The sequence below is a fragment of the Lepidochelys kempii genome, chromosome 5, assembly GCF_965140285.1.
Source record: "Lepidochelys kempii isolate rLepKem1 chromosome 5, rLepKem1.hap1, whole genome shotgun sequence".
Taxonomy (NCBI): Eukaryota; Metazoa; Chordata; order Testudines; family Cheloniidae; genus Lepidochelys; species Lepidochelys kempii.
Genome location: NC_136384.1, coordinates 41,340,803 through 41,355,497, shown reverse-complemented (window position 1 = coordinate 41,355,497; position 14,695 = coordinate 41,340,803). Strand labels below are relative to the sequence as shown.

The window sequence follows — 14,695 nt, the reverse complement described above, 5'->3', positions numbered from 1 at the left end:
GAGGCTGTATGGCAGCAGTGAAGCTGTCTTGAAGATTGTAAGTATGCAGGAAATCACTCTACAGGAAGCCTTGTATTCTGTACTGTCAATGTAGGAATGTTTATTCAACAATAGAGAGAGATGGGGAAGTTTGGGGATGGTAGGAAAAAAAGTACTTGAATCATGGCACTTCAACTTGTGGTCTGATGTTCCATTAATCTCCAGAAAAGCATCTATCTCCCGCTAGGCCATCTATGAAAGAGCTGGCTGGGGTCCCCTGGGGAAAGAGCATCATAAGAAGCAGACAGCCTCAGCTTTCATGCTCTTGTCAAATTTGCAGCTTACTTGCCTATGTCTGGTTAATGTACAAGAACCCAGATTATTATTTATTAGCCGCAGGTTGGTGTGAACAGTCTGCATGTTATTCTACTTGAATCTGCTGGCTCCAAAATAAGAACAGAAATTGTTGAAGTCTCAAGAGAGATTTTTAAAACTTCCCTGACAGGTTAGAGGAACAGAAAATGGAAAATATATTATTGCAATTCAAAAATGAATCACAAGACCTGCCAAGTAATTATATACCTGCTAGCAGTGGGGGAAAGGTCAGACATATACACACATTTTAACAATATTAGTAAATACTGGAATCATTTACTATTTCTATGGATATTATGCCTAGTAGACAAGGAAAATTAATTCGATGTGTATTCTCAACATTGCTACTTATATCTGAGGACAAATAGACCCTTCGATCATTACAGAGTGCTTTGTGTTGTTTCCTATATCTAGCTTTTTAAAGCTTTTCAAAAGCAGCTGCGGGTATTACAATGCAGGCCCAAGTGTATAAACCTTTTCCTTAAGGAATGAATTTAAAGAAGTGGGCACAAATTTTGTTAGATGGAAAAGTGGTGCAATAAGAAAGAATACAAGTTTTAGGATTCAACATGTGCTGAAAGATTGTTGGTTAAAATATGGCAGCCGCAGTAATGACTCCAGCAAGGCAGACCTCAGTGTCTAAGAGACTAAAATAGAATCATAGAATCATAGAATATCAGGGTTGGAAGGGACCCCTGAAGGTCATCTAGTCCAACCCCCTGCTCAAAGCAGGACCAATTCCCAGTTAAATCATCCCAGCCAGGGCTTTGTCAAGCCTGACCTTAAAAACCTCTAAGGAAGGAGATTCTACCACCTCCCTAGGTAACGCATTCCAGTGTTTCACCACCCTCTTAGTGAAAAAGTTTTTCCTAATATCCAATCTAAACCTCCCCCACTGCAACTTGAGACCATTACTCCTCGTTCTGTCATCTGCTACCATTGAGAACAGTCTAGAGCCATCCTCTTTGGAACCCCCTTTCAGGTAGTTGAAAGCAGCTATCAAATCCCCCCTCATTCTTCTCTTCTGGAGGCTAAACAATCCCAGCTCCCTCAGCCTCTCCTCATAACTCATGTGTTCCAGTCCCCTAATCATTTTTGTTGCCCTTCGCTGGACTCTCTCCAATTTATCCACATCCTTCTTGTAGTGTGGGGCCCAAAACTGGACACAGTACTCCAGATGAGGCCTCACCAATGTCGAATAGAGGGGAACGATCACGTCCCTCGATCTGCTCGCTATGCCCCTACTTATACATCCCAAAATGCCATTGGCCTTCTTGGCAACAAGGGCACACTGCTGACTCATATCCAGCTTCTCGTCCACTGTCACCCCTAGGTCCTTTTCCGCAGAACTGCTGCCTAGCCATTCGGTCCCTAGTCTGTAGCGGTGCATTGGATTCTTCCATCCTAAGTGCAGGACCCTGCACTTATCCTTATTGAACCTCATCAGATTTCTTTTGGCCCAATCCTCCAATTTGTCTAGGTCCTTCTATATCCTATCCCTCCCCTCCAGCATATCTACCACTCCTCCCAGTTTAGTATCATCCGCAAATTTGCTGAGAGTGCAATCCACACCATCCTCCAGATCATTTATGAAGATATTGAACAAAACCGGCCCCAGGACCGACCCTTGGGGCACTCCACTTGATACCGGCTGCCAACTAGACATGGAGCCATTGATCACTACCCGTTGAGCCCGACAATCTAGCCAGCTTTCTACCCACCTTATAGTGCATTCATCCAGCCCATACTTCCTTAACTTGCTGACAAGAATACTGTGGGAGACCGTGTCAAAAGCTTTGCTAAAGTCAAGAAACAATACATCCACTGCTTTCCCTTCATCCACAGAACCAGTAATCTCATCATAAAAGGCAATTAGATTAGTCAGGCATGACCTTCCCTTGGTGAATCCATGCTGGCTGTTCCTGATCACTTTCCTCTCATGCAAGTGCTTCAGGATTGATTCTTTGAGGACCTGCTTCATGATTTTTCCAGGGACTGAGGTGAGACTGACTGGCCTGTAGTTCCCAGGATCCTCCTTCTTCCCTTTTTTAAAGATTGACACTACATTAGCCTTTTTCCAGTCATCCGGGACTTCCCCCATTCGCCACGAGTTTTCAAAGATAATGGCCAATGGCTCTGCAATCACAGCCGCCAATTCCTTCAGCACTCTCGGATGCAACTCGTCCGGCCCCATGGACTTGTGGACGTCCAGCTTTTCTAAATAGTCCCTAACCACCTCTATCTCCACTGAGGGCTGGCCATCTCTTCCGCATTTTGTGATGCCCAGCGCAGCAGTCTGGGAGCTGACCTTGTTCGTGAAGACAAAGGCAAAAAAAGCATTGAGTACATTAGCTTTTTCCACATCCTCTATCACTAGGTTGCCTCCCTCATTCAGTAATACCTCAAATAGAGACATAACAGAAAAATGAACTATTTTCTTTGCCTTTTTTTACGAAGAGTGAGTACACGTATCTTGAGTATCTCTTCTGTCTTAACAGCGTTAAAGTTAAGTCTCTTACTGCTGTCTATCATAATGCTAGTTATGCTGCTGGTCTAGTGGATAATAGATTTTTTAAGATGTCAGACAACTGACAAGTTGTGCTAAGCCCTCTGGAAACAAGAAGCTATTTCTGAAAAATAGTGACGAAAATGGTCTGATCCACTTGCACAATGTTAAAAAAAAAAAGTACTGTGTAGGATGGGTCATCTTAGTTTGTGTTTTTAAGATTTCGAGTAAGTTATGGAATCCCTGCTGGCTGCCCAGATCACATATGGAAATTTGGAAACTTTCAGCAGGTGTGACAGGATTTAAATGTTTAAGCCCATGAGGGAATAAGGCTGCAATGACAGAAAACTCTCTCCTCTGTGTAGTGTTGTCTATTGGGGAGTGGGAACTGGAAACTCAGCTTAGATTCTGAGTTCAGCCCTTGTCTGATCTTGTCTGATCTTGTGTCTCATGTCTGATCTTGTGCAAGTTATTAAACCTATTGTTTTTCTATCTGTAAAACTGAGATGATACTTATCACCTCTTTACATTGCCTTAGAATCTATGATGCAAGGTAAGTATTCTCTATATAATAACAACATATTATTTTATTGGTTAATACCAAAAATCTCACTTTTCCACCTCCCCCAGATACAATTATAAGAACAATTTTAGTTATTAAAGATTCTTTCAATACTTGCTCTAGACGGTTGGAGACAAATGATTCTGGTCACTGTTAAGTCAGTACGTGACAAAAGTTACAGCCTCTGGCAGTGACACAGGAAATATGATTTTCCCTATGCTTAGTTAGGACACAACTGCATTACCTCAAATACAACTATGTAGTAACTTGGTAAATGCTGATTTTAAAATGATAACCTCTACAGTGCAAAAAATGGCTGCATTCAACAGCTGACTACTCTATCTCTCTAGGCTGGTAAGTCCCCTGCATAAACTATTAATGACAGCTATTGGGAGGTACAGTGCAATCTGTCATGTAGCTTTAAGAAGAACATGTTTTAGTAGCTATCATATGCTATGACTCTATTAATCCTGTAATTCAGACTGTCCATGCTGCTTCTTTTGGAGTGGGAATAGTTATCTTTCAGTCTGAGAAGCTCCCCCATTGCTTACTCCTAAATATCAGTCGTGGGAAAAGTATGTACAAACTACAGAAGAGGCTTTAGTTATTTCCAGAGTACAATATTTGATGAATATCCATATATCTAAAAATAAGCTATTCACCAATCACAAATCTCTTACTCTGATTGTGAGTGAATAAAAAGGATTTCCACTTTAGCTACCTCCTGTAATTAGACATGGATAATCCTTTTGATGCAAATATTTTGCATTACAATGCTAATAAAGATGGAATTTCTATCTTGCCTTGAAAAGAATGTTAGTATATTTTGGGGAGAGATTGTGGCTTCTTTTTTCCAGGATAGCTAGCACAAATATGGTCCAAACCACCCCTGCTGCCTGTGACAATCGAGCAAATCTGCTAGGCTACATGAACATATAAACTGTTATTTATGGTTCTACACATTACATGAAGTGGATGGTTAAACAAATATGAAATTATTCAGGAAATCAGACCTCACTTTTACAGGAAAGATGAATTTTCACTGGAAGAAGAACATCTCTGAGGGGTATAAGAACCTTCATTCTTGGAAAAGTCTCAGCCTGTAGTTTAAAAAAGCTTAATAAACCCATCCAGGAGCACTTACTGTAACATCTTAACTACCAAGCATATGGCTTAATATAAACAGGGATAGTGAAAAAAATCAATGTATTACTAAACTTTGTCAGTTTGCACAACCCACCTTTGGCTGAACCAACCAATCCCTTGATGTGGTCTTTTCGATCAGGGTGATAAGTTCGTATTTACTTTGCTGGGTCCTTCCTAGGTGAAAACTTTTTGATACCAGCGGATGCAGCTATCAAAGTACTCAAAATGTATCTGCACGTTTTGAAGAGATCTAGCACTTGAACTAAAGGAGTAACTGGGGTATCTCAATACATTGTTATACCCTGTGGCCCAACAGAAACATAGGGACAGAACGCATGTGCTTTGCCAGTGGTTTACACAACTGTTTTCATAGATTCCGAGGCCAAAAGTGACCACTGTGATTACCCAGCCTGACCAAACTTCCCGAAATAAATTCTGGAGCATAGCTTTTAGAAAAAATCCAGTCTTGTTCAGTGATGGAAAATCCATCTTGACCCTTGGTAAATTGTCCTAATAGTTAATCACCCTCACTGTTAACAGATTATGCCCTATTTCCATTCTGAATTTGTCTAGCTTCAGCTTCCAGGCATTTACTGGACAGCAGTAGAAAGGGGAGAATCAGGATTACAGGCTTCTATTCGTGGGTCTGGAGGGGAGGGTTTAGTAAATTAAAGACCGCATAGCCAAGCACCTAGATCTGGTACATGCAGCCTGAGCAGTGGTTTAGCTTATGTGGATGATATGTGGATCTGCCATAGTGGAGACAGGTTGCCACAGCCATCTCTGCCAGAAATCACCTTGTACAAACTGCCAGGCCATTTGTGAGACTGGGCAACGACTCTTGACTGTCTCCTGTAGTAGGAGATGTAAGGCCTTGCTCAGTAATAAGGGCTGTGAAGTAAACCTTATTAACACTAGACAGAGGAAGGTCTTCTGCTGGCTTCCAGCCCAGCACACCCTCCTTAGGACAAGGTGGGTAGGGGTACTGCTGGTGTCTGGAGCTATAGGTCTGTACTCATTGTGAAGGAGTTTGAGTGAGACTTCGGAACATGCTCAGTGTTGTTGGCATGTCGGAGTTGTGTGGGGCTGGAGTCTGTTCAGTGCAGACGGAATATGTGGTGATTCGAGCAGAAAGCCTTTTACAAAGCTGAGTATGTGCAAATAATGATTTTCAGATGCTTATAACTCGGCCATCTTTGCATGGATTTTCCTGGTGAGAGTAAAAGTCACCTATCTGATCCCAGCACTGTCTCACTACCAAAGTCACATCCATACTCCAAAGCAATGGAGGGACTAGAGCTCTTCAAAGAAATGTCTGGGAAAATATTTAACATTGGAAAAGTTAGCTAATTTGCCAAACTTCATTCTTGGAAATGACAAAACTGATATTATTAAAACTTTTTTTAAACAAATTAAAAAGAGCAAACATGGAAAATTAGCTTGAATGATGGATGTTTGACAAAGTTAAAGTGCCTGAAAATAGGGACTGGTAATGAAAAGTGTTAGGTGACGATAGTGTTAACTATCGGTCTTAGAGTTTTAAAGTTCTCCTTTAGTTTTGTGACTGTGCAACTGTTGTTCACCACTGTGAACATTCATTCATGCCTTTCAAGATAATAGGCCTATTTGCATAAGTAAGTGCTCATCAGTGTGTAGGAAATACACAGTTGGGCCCTATTGCACAGAGAGATGCACAGTGCTCATCAATACGAGTAAACCTCTCCACCCCTAAGAAATCAGCACTCATGGATATGCCAGGGTGCAATTTGGGTATAGTGGTACTAACGCAAGGAGGATATATAATATTATATCATGATTCTCCTTTTTGCCATACTGTAGTACTGCTTTATCTGAGTATGCAGAACAGGTGACCTTAAAGTAAAGTGAGAACTGAGGCGCTCATAAGGATCACCTCACAAATACTGCTCATGGTTCCTGTACTAAATTCCTCATGAGATATGCAGGAGAGAGTTCCTGTCAGCCCAACTGCTAATAGCACAAGCTCCTTTCCTTACATCATCTTGCTGAATTGTAGTGCTGGTCAAGAATTTTCCAGCTATGTTTTTTTTTTTAAAGAGAAAATGCAATTTCCATAAAAACAAAATTTTAAATAGGAAAATTTTGATTTTGCCAAAAAATAGTTGTTTTATAAACATGAGGAAAATCAAAACAAAATATTTCATTTTGAGTTGGGTCATCCCATAATCTAAACATTTTGGCATGTTGAACAGCATCAAAATGTTTTGTTTAGGGTCAGTTCAACATCAGTCTGTCTGCCTGTGCCTCATGGGAGTTGTTGTTTGGGTGCCTTATGTGCCCATTCTCCTCTCTTGGCTGGGCTCTGGCTGAACTACATCCCCCCATGAAACCCTCTGGTTGAATAGCTGTGGTGCATCATGGGAGTCTCATGACCATGATGGGAGATGAAGTCCAGCTTATGGAGGCGACTGGGGGCATAAAGCACCTGAACTGTAACTCCCACAAGGCATCATGGCAGCTCAGGTTGTCGCAATTTAATGTCAAGGTAGCCTGAAATGAAATATTTTGATACTTTTGAATCAAAAATTTTCAGAACCCACCATTCTGCCTTATTTATTTCAGCAAATGTACAGAGAATCTTGTTCAGTGGTATCTTAATAACTGGTACCGGGAGCTAAAACTTCCCATTTCGGGTCAAACATTATTCCAATTCCAGGCTCTTAAATCACAATAACACATTAGATAGGCACACCTGATGCGACACTCTTTTTTATAAGGATGGTGACATCATAGTAGAACCACCGCTTATGTGAATCCCTTTATTGTAAAGACCATTCAGGAATGTATTTCTATACATACTGTATGTCCACCCAAGGAAAACTAAAAAAAGATCAGTTTTGAAAGTTAGTGTCTGTGATGTATTTGTGTAATTCAATACCTTTCCGATGAAACTGGAGGGATCCTAGGAGACATATGGACTTGAGCATCTCTGTTGTGTACATTTCTAAGCAACATTGCAACTGAATGTATAGTCTACAGATTTCAGGATGAATCTCTCCATCTTCTGGGCTGCAACAAAAAAGAGGAAGACTGTACTTAAAATAGACTTGTTTAATACAGCCTTCAACTGTCTGTCTGTAAATCTATGGAAAACTGTAAATCTATGCATCCGATGAAGTGAGCTGTAGCTCACGAAAGCTTATGCTCAAATAAATTTGTTAGTCTCTAAGGTGCCACAAGTACTCCTTTTCTTTTTATAGAAAACTTGTTATTTCTAGAGAATTTTATTTAAAAGAAGTCTTTAGCCATATAAACGTTAGACATATTTTACAAAACATTCAATTTAACTTATTTCTCCCCCTCCTGTCATCCATGAAGTGTTTAAATATTTAAAACAATTTAAGTGATAACAAATTCTGTATTTCCCTCTAATATCAAGATCCAGGAGGTGTTTTATTCTTTATTACTTTGGAAGTTTTACACATTCTGTCACAAGTTTTCTCTGAATGGTGGGAAGTCTTTTCTAATGTATACGGTCCTTACTTCCCCCTGCACACTTTGGGTTTTGTTTTTTTTTTTGACAAAAGCAGAAAAATTCATTTGTAACCTGCGAAGTCTGAGCATTTGTTCCTTCTCCACATGTGCTGGGGGAATATAACTTTTTAGTGGCGGTGGTAGACTCATGTAGTCCTAGTGTAATTGTACTACATAGAAGCACAAATTCAGGATCAGGCACATGATTTCTGTAATCTAGTAGGGTCTTTGGTTATAACTTCTTGTTTTGTATTGCTTAGATGTTATTGTTACAGCATTAATATATGAAACCTAATAACGAATATGATCCACCAGTGTGCTAAGTATTTCACAGAAAAGTATGAAGAAAGGTCCCTGCCCTAACAATATACAATCTAAAAACACAGCACTCAAACCAAGCCTGGGGATAGGATAGGCTGGAGTGGTTGAATGGTGAAGTTGAGTGAACAATTTTTTAGTTTCAGGACTTCTGTATGAATTTCTTTTTCAACTGTTGTTCTCTGTGTTTAAAATGTTAGTCATCTGATTAGCCAACGTTACAGTGTGGGGAGGTCTGGGGCTTATAGGTCTTTTGGAAGAGGTGCTTTTTGAGCAGCATCTTTGTCATAATAATTGTAGAAAGAAGGACAAGGACTAAAAAAATCCATTCACTAATTTTCAAACCGAGCATAATCTCTTTAGAACACAGATAAAATAATTTTGCCACATACAGGGTCCATTTTTCAAACCTGGGTGCCAAACTGGACATCCAAATCCCACATTTGCAGACTCAAAATAGCATTTAGGCATAAAATGTTTATTTTACAAACGTAGCTGTTCATTTGAGTATCCAAAGAAAAGATTTGTCCAGCCAAGTTTAAAAGGTGGGCTCACAATCACCTTTGCCAGTAGTGTTTTTAATTATACAGTTGGTTATTCAATTCCAGGATTTAGGATTTCAGCAAAAGAAAGACAAATAAAATAGAAAACTGGAGTATAAAACAGATATAAATATTTGCTTTACTGAATAAATGTTGAATCTAAAGGCATCTTGAGCAGCAGTAATATGGGGCTGGATAAATTTCATAGCACGTCTCTAGATTTCTAGAGCAGGGATATTATAAATTAAATTTTAACAACAAAAAGATTTGCCAGCGTTGTTTAAAGATGTGTAATTTCCTGCTGCTAAATTGATAATTCTACAGAGCCTCTTATGTTGAAATAAAATTAGACTTGTGGGCTTGCTCAAGGGAACTGAAGCAACTAACTTGATGAATGATTTGCAACAGCTCTACTCGGTTACTCTGGTATTAGGCTCAAATAATTTCTTAACATCAATCAAGACTGAAGTGTTTTGAGACCTACAGCAAACAATGCTCATTTAACCCAGTCAAATGGATACTCTATGGCAAGAGGCTAAGCCTTGTCTAACTGTGGGATGGGTGAAAGGTTAACTTCATTTTTTTGCTGTCAGGAGAAAGGCTTAAAACTTCTAAACAAAATCCCAGCAGTTTGCACTGATTTCATACCAACAAGCTCAGTTCAAATTAACACTGATTTATAGATTAGAAGACAAGAAGGAACCATTGTGATCATCTAGTTTGACCTTCTGTATAACACAGGCCATAAGAATTCTTTGAATTAATTACTGCTTGACTTTTAGAATAACATCCATTCTTGATTTAATAATTGCCAATGATGGAGAATCCACCACCACCCTAAGTAAGTGGTTACAATGGCTAATCATTCTCACTGTTAAAAGAACGCCTTATTTCCAGTCTGAATTTGTCTAGCTTCAAATTTCAGACACTGGATCTTGTTATACCTTTGTACGCTACCATAAACAGCCCATTATCAAAGTTTTGTTCCCCATAGAGGAACTTGTAGACTGCAACCAAGTTATCCCTTAACCTTTTCTTTGTTAACCTAAATAGACAGACTCAAGGTGTTCAGTCACCAAGGCACGTTTCCCAATCCTTTAGTCATTCTCATAACTCTTCTCTGAATGGTGTCCAATTTATCAACCTCCTTCCTGAGTGGGGAAAAATAAACTTTCACTCTCTTAACCAGAGTTTCTGGGAGATTTGAACCTTGAAGCCCTCAATGCTACAAGTAACAGCTGTTCCCCCAGGCCACTGTACATGCATGTTACAGTTTTTCAGTGAACTCTCTATTTGGAATTTGGGATTTCCTATCAGTTCTAACAAGTTAAAAGCCAAATTCTGTCTTGGATTGTTACGAATTACACCTTGTAGGACACGCACACAACTGCTGCGAATTATACCTGGTAGGACACGCACACAAGTGCTACGAATTACACCTGGTAGGACACACACACAAGTGCTACGAATTACACCTTGTAGGACACGCACACCAGTGCTGCGAATTATACCTGATAGGACACGCACACCAGTGCTGCAAATTATACCTGATAGGTCACGCACAGTTCGAATCTAGGCTGAGGCACAGAAACAAAGTCCACAACTGCAGAGTTCCCAAAAGACACTAAGTTTATTACGCTCGAGCGTGGTGCCCCCCTGCTAGCCAGGAGGGGACCCTGAATGCAGATTATACAAAAGTTATATACCTTTTAGCAAAGCATGTTGCCCTCGTGCATCGGAAACCTTAGCCAATAAACAAACCCTTGTCTTATCTACCACCTATTCCTGCTTGGTGCATTTCTCGTGCTATACCAGTATGTTAATTACACAGCATGGTCCTAAAGCCATGCATCAGTAACTTTTATTATTAGGATGGGAGGCCTCACATCAAGGCCAAGAGACAGGGAGTTAGAGACTGACAAAAACCAGATACTGGGAGTCAAGGCAGGCTGGAGACAAGGAGGAGGATTTTCACAGGGATTCAATATCTAAGGATTACTCCTCCTGGTGTATGATGTGCTGGCATTTAAACAATGGTGGGCCCCAAACCAAAATGGAGTCACATGTGCTAACTTTTCCTTAACAGGATCCATGTGGTTTTCTCCCATTGACTTCATTGATATCAATGGGGCTTATGCACACATGCATTCTGGGCCTAAGTTAGAGGGCCAGACTGTGACTGGCCATGGTCCTTATGCATGTATGCATTGGAGGAGCGTCTCAAGGGAATACCCTGTGCAAGGACCAGACAACTGGAGTTCCTGCCCTGAGGAAGCACAGGAAGTGCTCTCTCCATGGCCCATCAAAGCTTCATATCACAGCCCCAGAGCACCCACAGAGTCAGCGCCTATGACTATAAGGCAATCCAGCTCCCAACAACAGGCTTGTGAATACGTAACGCACATTGTTGTGTTTAGTCTTAATATTTTCATTCCTCCTTCAAAATTTCTTTTAGAAATGGAGGTTTGAAATATCTTGCACTGAGCACTGCTTGAGTCACATGTTTTGGACAGAGAACCTAAGTATTGGACAGAGAACCTGTCCTGAAATATGATGAGAGGACACAGGAAGATGCCTCCCGTTTGCCAGTCCATTGCAAGGTGGGGCCTATCAGAAAATACCTGGGAACTGCTGTCATAAGTAATAAAATTATTGTGGTTTGTTCTCTTCTCAGGACCAATTTCATCTCATATACAGGGAAATAGTCTTGATTATTCCAGGTGCCTTCTTATCCCTCTGGTAGAGCACAGTATCTGCATTTCTGCTCACTCACTTCTGCCTTTTATATGTTATGGTTTCTGCTTTCAATGTGAAGGCTCTATTTCCTCAGAAATCATGTTATATATACTGTACTGTATTTACTGCACCTTGGTATTGACTCTGAGTAAGGTTATGCTGACACAATCGTCGCCCACTTCCCCATCCTTAGTATCTTAAAGACCAAATGTATTTTCTTTTCAGACACTGGCCATAACTTCTCAGTAAATATGCATTCTGAAAGTATTTATGAAGGCTTAACTCCACATGCTTCCCTGAACAATTCACTGTTTGACCTCAGATTCAATTCTTAGTCAATTCCCTTCAAAAAATTCTGTGACTGTGAATGACAACATATATTTGTTCTTGTTCTAGCTTCGCAGTCTTTTCAAACAGGGCCTTGTGCAGAAGGTTTCAGTAATTCTTAAGTCAGGAGGATAGCTGAATATTGAGTGCTAATTAGAGCTGAAGGCACTGCTTAGAAGTAGTCTCACAGCACTATGGGAACATAAACGAAAAAATATGGTGGGAGAACTACCAAGTTTTAATTTTTAAAAATGCACTTACTAATGGCCTCTTCAGGCAATGTTTGATTCTATTACATATATTACAGTATTTTATAATTTATCTAATGCACTCATCACAATAGTATCCAGCATTGCGTTATCCTAAGAACATATAAGCCTAAAGTCCTTGGCAGTTATGCATGTTCACAACTTTTCCATTTTTAAACAATCTAAATATTAGGTGACCTACAACCATATGTCCTATGAACCTTAGTAATCTGAAATGTACTCTTCTCTTTCCCCAGTAAAAGATTGCCATACTGTTGTTAAATTGAACAGTATTACCAGTTTTAGTTGACAGATGCTGAGAAGGATTACTGATGTAATCATACTTGAGTTGCCCAAAGTAGACTAGATAAAATATAGAGGCCAGATGCTGATCTTCATGACTCTGGTGCAAATGAGGAACCGCTCCACTGAAGTAAATGGTTACTCCTGATTTATACCAGTGTAAACGAGATCAGCATTGACTGTAAATTTGTAGCTGCTCTGAATGTAAACCTCACAGTGACTTAAAAGTTTTGTGTGAGGTGCAGTTACAGGAGTGGACTCAAAGTGACAATGGGAACTAAGTATGATCCGAGAGCAGCATTTGATTCTTATACGCTTTACTGAAGAATGAAGTCTAGGTAGGTTGAATGGAAAGGACCTCCTGGGTCATCTAATCCAATTTACATAATTCTGAAATGTAGCCACAGCAGAGCTTCTGACTTCGCAACATTTTTTTATTCCTGTACCTTGGGTCATTCTCACACAGTTGTTTTTTCCCTTTGATAAATATGTTTAATAATAGTCAAGTGGTATTTGTTTAGATTTTCCAGAGGCCTTCACTGCCCTGATTTGTCCCATCTTTTTAGTTTAGACACTAGTGTTCTCGTTGTCTTTTACGCCATCTACATTCTCATGTGTAATACTGCATGGAAGGCTGATGATGCAACTCTGTGGGCGGGATTGTGCTTGGCCTCTGCATGAAGGTGCAAAGATAGGATGCGTACAGGGGTGCTGGAACAATTTTTATAGCGGGGGTGCTGCTGATGGAAACCATGTATTTGGTGTTTATTATTACTACTTCAAGACAGGGGGTGCAGCAGCACCCCTAGTTCCAGCATCACTGAATGGGCACTAGGAGATTTCCCTCATTTCACCTTCCACCACTGTAGTCCCTGTACTTTTCTGACTGCACACAGGCTGCTCTCTGTTTAATATTCTTTGAGTCACCTTGTGATGAAGTTAATAGATCCCACAGAGATGAGGAAGGTGCCAAGGAGGCTCTGTGTGTGGGGCTAGCCCCACCTCTCCAGCCCTGTCAATAATGTATTGTGTGGAGGAGGCCTTTAAAAAGGAGGAATCTACAGTCAACTGTGGGGAGTGATCACCCTGAGCAGAAAAGGGCTGGAGTGACTCCTGAAGCCACAAGGGGAACCTCCCATCCAGGAGATCTCCACACCCAATCCTATGGGGAGTGCAGGGAACTCCCAGGGTAAGCCTGACAGAGTGAGCCTGATTCAGCTACCCAGCCAGAAGGACTCCTAGAAAACCACTATGGAGTCAGCCCCAAAGTGAGCAGGTACTGCTGGCCTTGCCTTTTCCCCCTTGAGTTGGCTGTGTGAAGAAGTTATTCCTGGGTGTGTTGGAACATTTGTTTTCCTTTTGATCCCCCCCCCCCGGAAGAGACATAAAAAGGCCTGCAAAGGATGGGGTCCCCCTTGCAAGGACTGAGAAGCTCGGGCTTGAACATAAGCCAGCCAGTATAGATAACTGGGCTTGGTCAGGGTCTCCCACTGTCCAGGAGAAAACCCTAAGGGGACTCTTTTACACACCCCAAAAGAGACCAGTCCATGGCCCTGTGCACCTGGAAGAGATCATGTTGTATCCTCCTTCGGTGTGGTGCAGGTTGCAAACTCCTCCAGCTGTCCATGTGGAAGAAAAGTGTCTTAGTGCCTCAAAGCCCACTGAAATCAACTGAAAGACCCATATCAACTTCCATGGGTTTTGGGTTGAGCCCCCAATGTCAGCATATGCCTTAATGGCACAAGTTATCCACATATGTTGTTGCAAAGTTACAACTGCATTCTACAGGGTCAGCGATGACTTGCCAAACTGAACAAAACCATAAGATGGCAGGAGTACTAGAATAATCACTCTTGAGAGAGGATCATTTTTATTTCAACGATTTTAGATAAAATAGATGATTACCCTCCAGTTCTTCTGTCTATTTCATTCCAAGTGTTAGAAAGTGTAAATGAGTAAGAGGAGTACTGTACCTAACATTTTTTTGGGTCATAGTTGCTATGGAAACTATACTTACAATAATCAGTGTCTCTCACTTTCTTCACGGCTGTCACTAAAAAAAAAAAAAGTGAGGAACTGGAGATTGGATGAGAAAATGGAACATTTCTCATAGAGTGTCTGGTTTCTGAGAAGGGGAGAT

The 14,695-nt window shown here is 40.7% G+C and overlaps 1 protein-coding gene across 2 annotated transcripts in view; it reads right to left on the bottom strand.

Annotated features, from left to right (window-relative positions):
* RGS7BP (regulator of G protein signaling 7 binding protein) overlaps positions 1-14,695 on the bottom strand; it is a 79,259-nt gene that overhangs the window by 25,085 nt on the left and 39,479 nt on the right. For both annotated transcript variants that reach the window (XM_073346193.1, XM_073346194.1), the window contains exon 3: positions 7,486-7,616. In XM_073346193.1, coding sequence (XP_073202294.1) covers positions 7,486-7,616 — 131 coding nt within the window. The remainder of the gene's footprint in view (positions 1-7,485; positions 7,617-14,695) is intronic.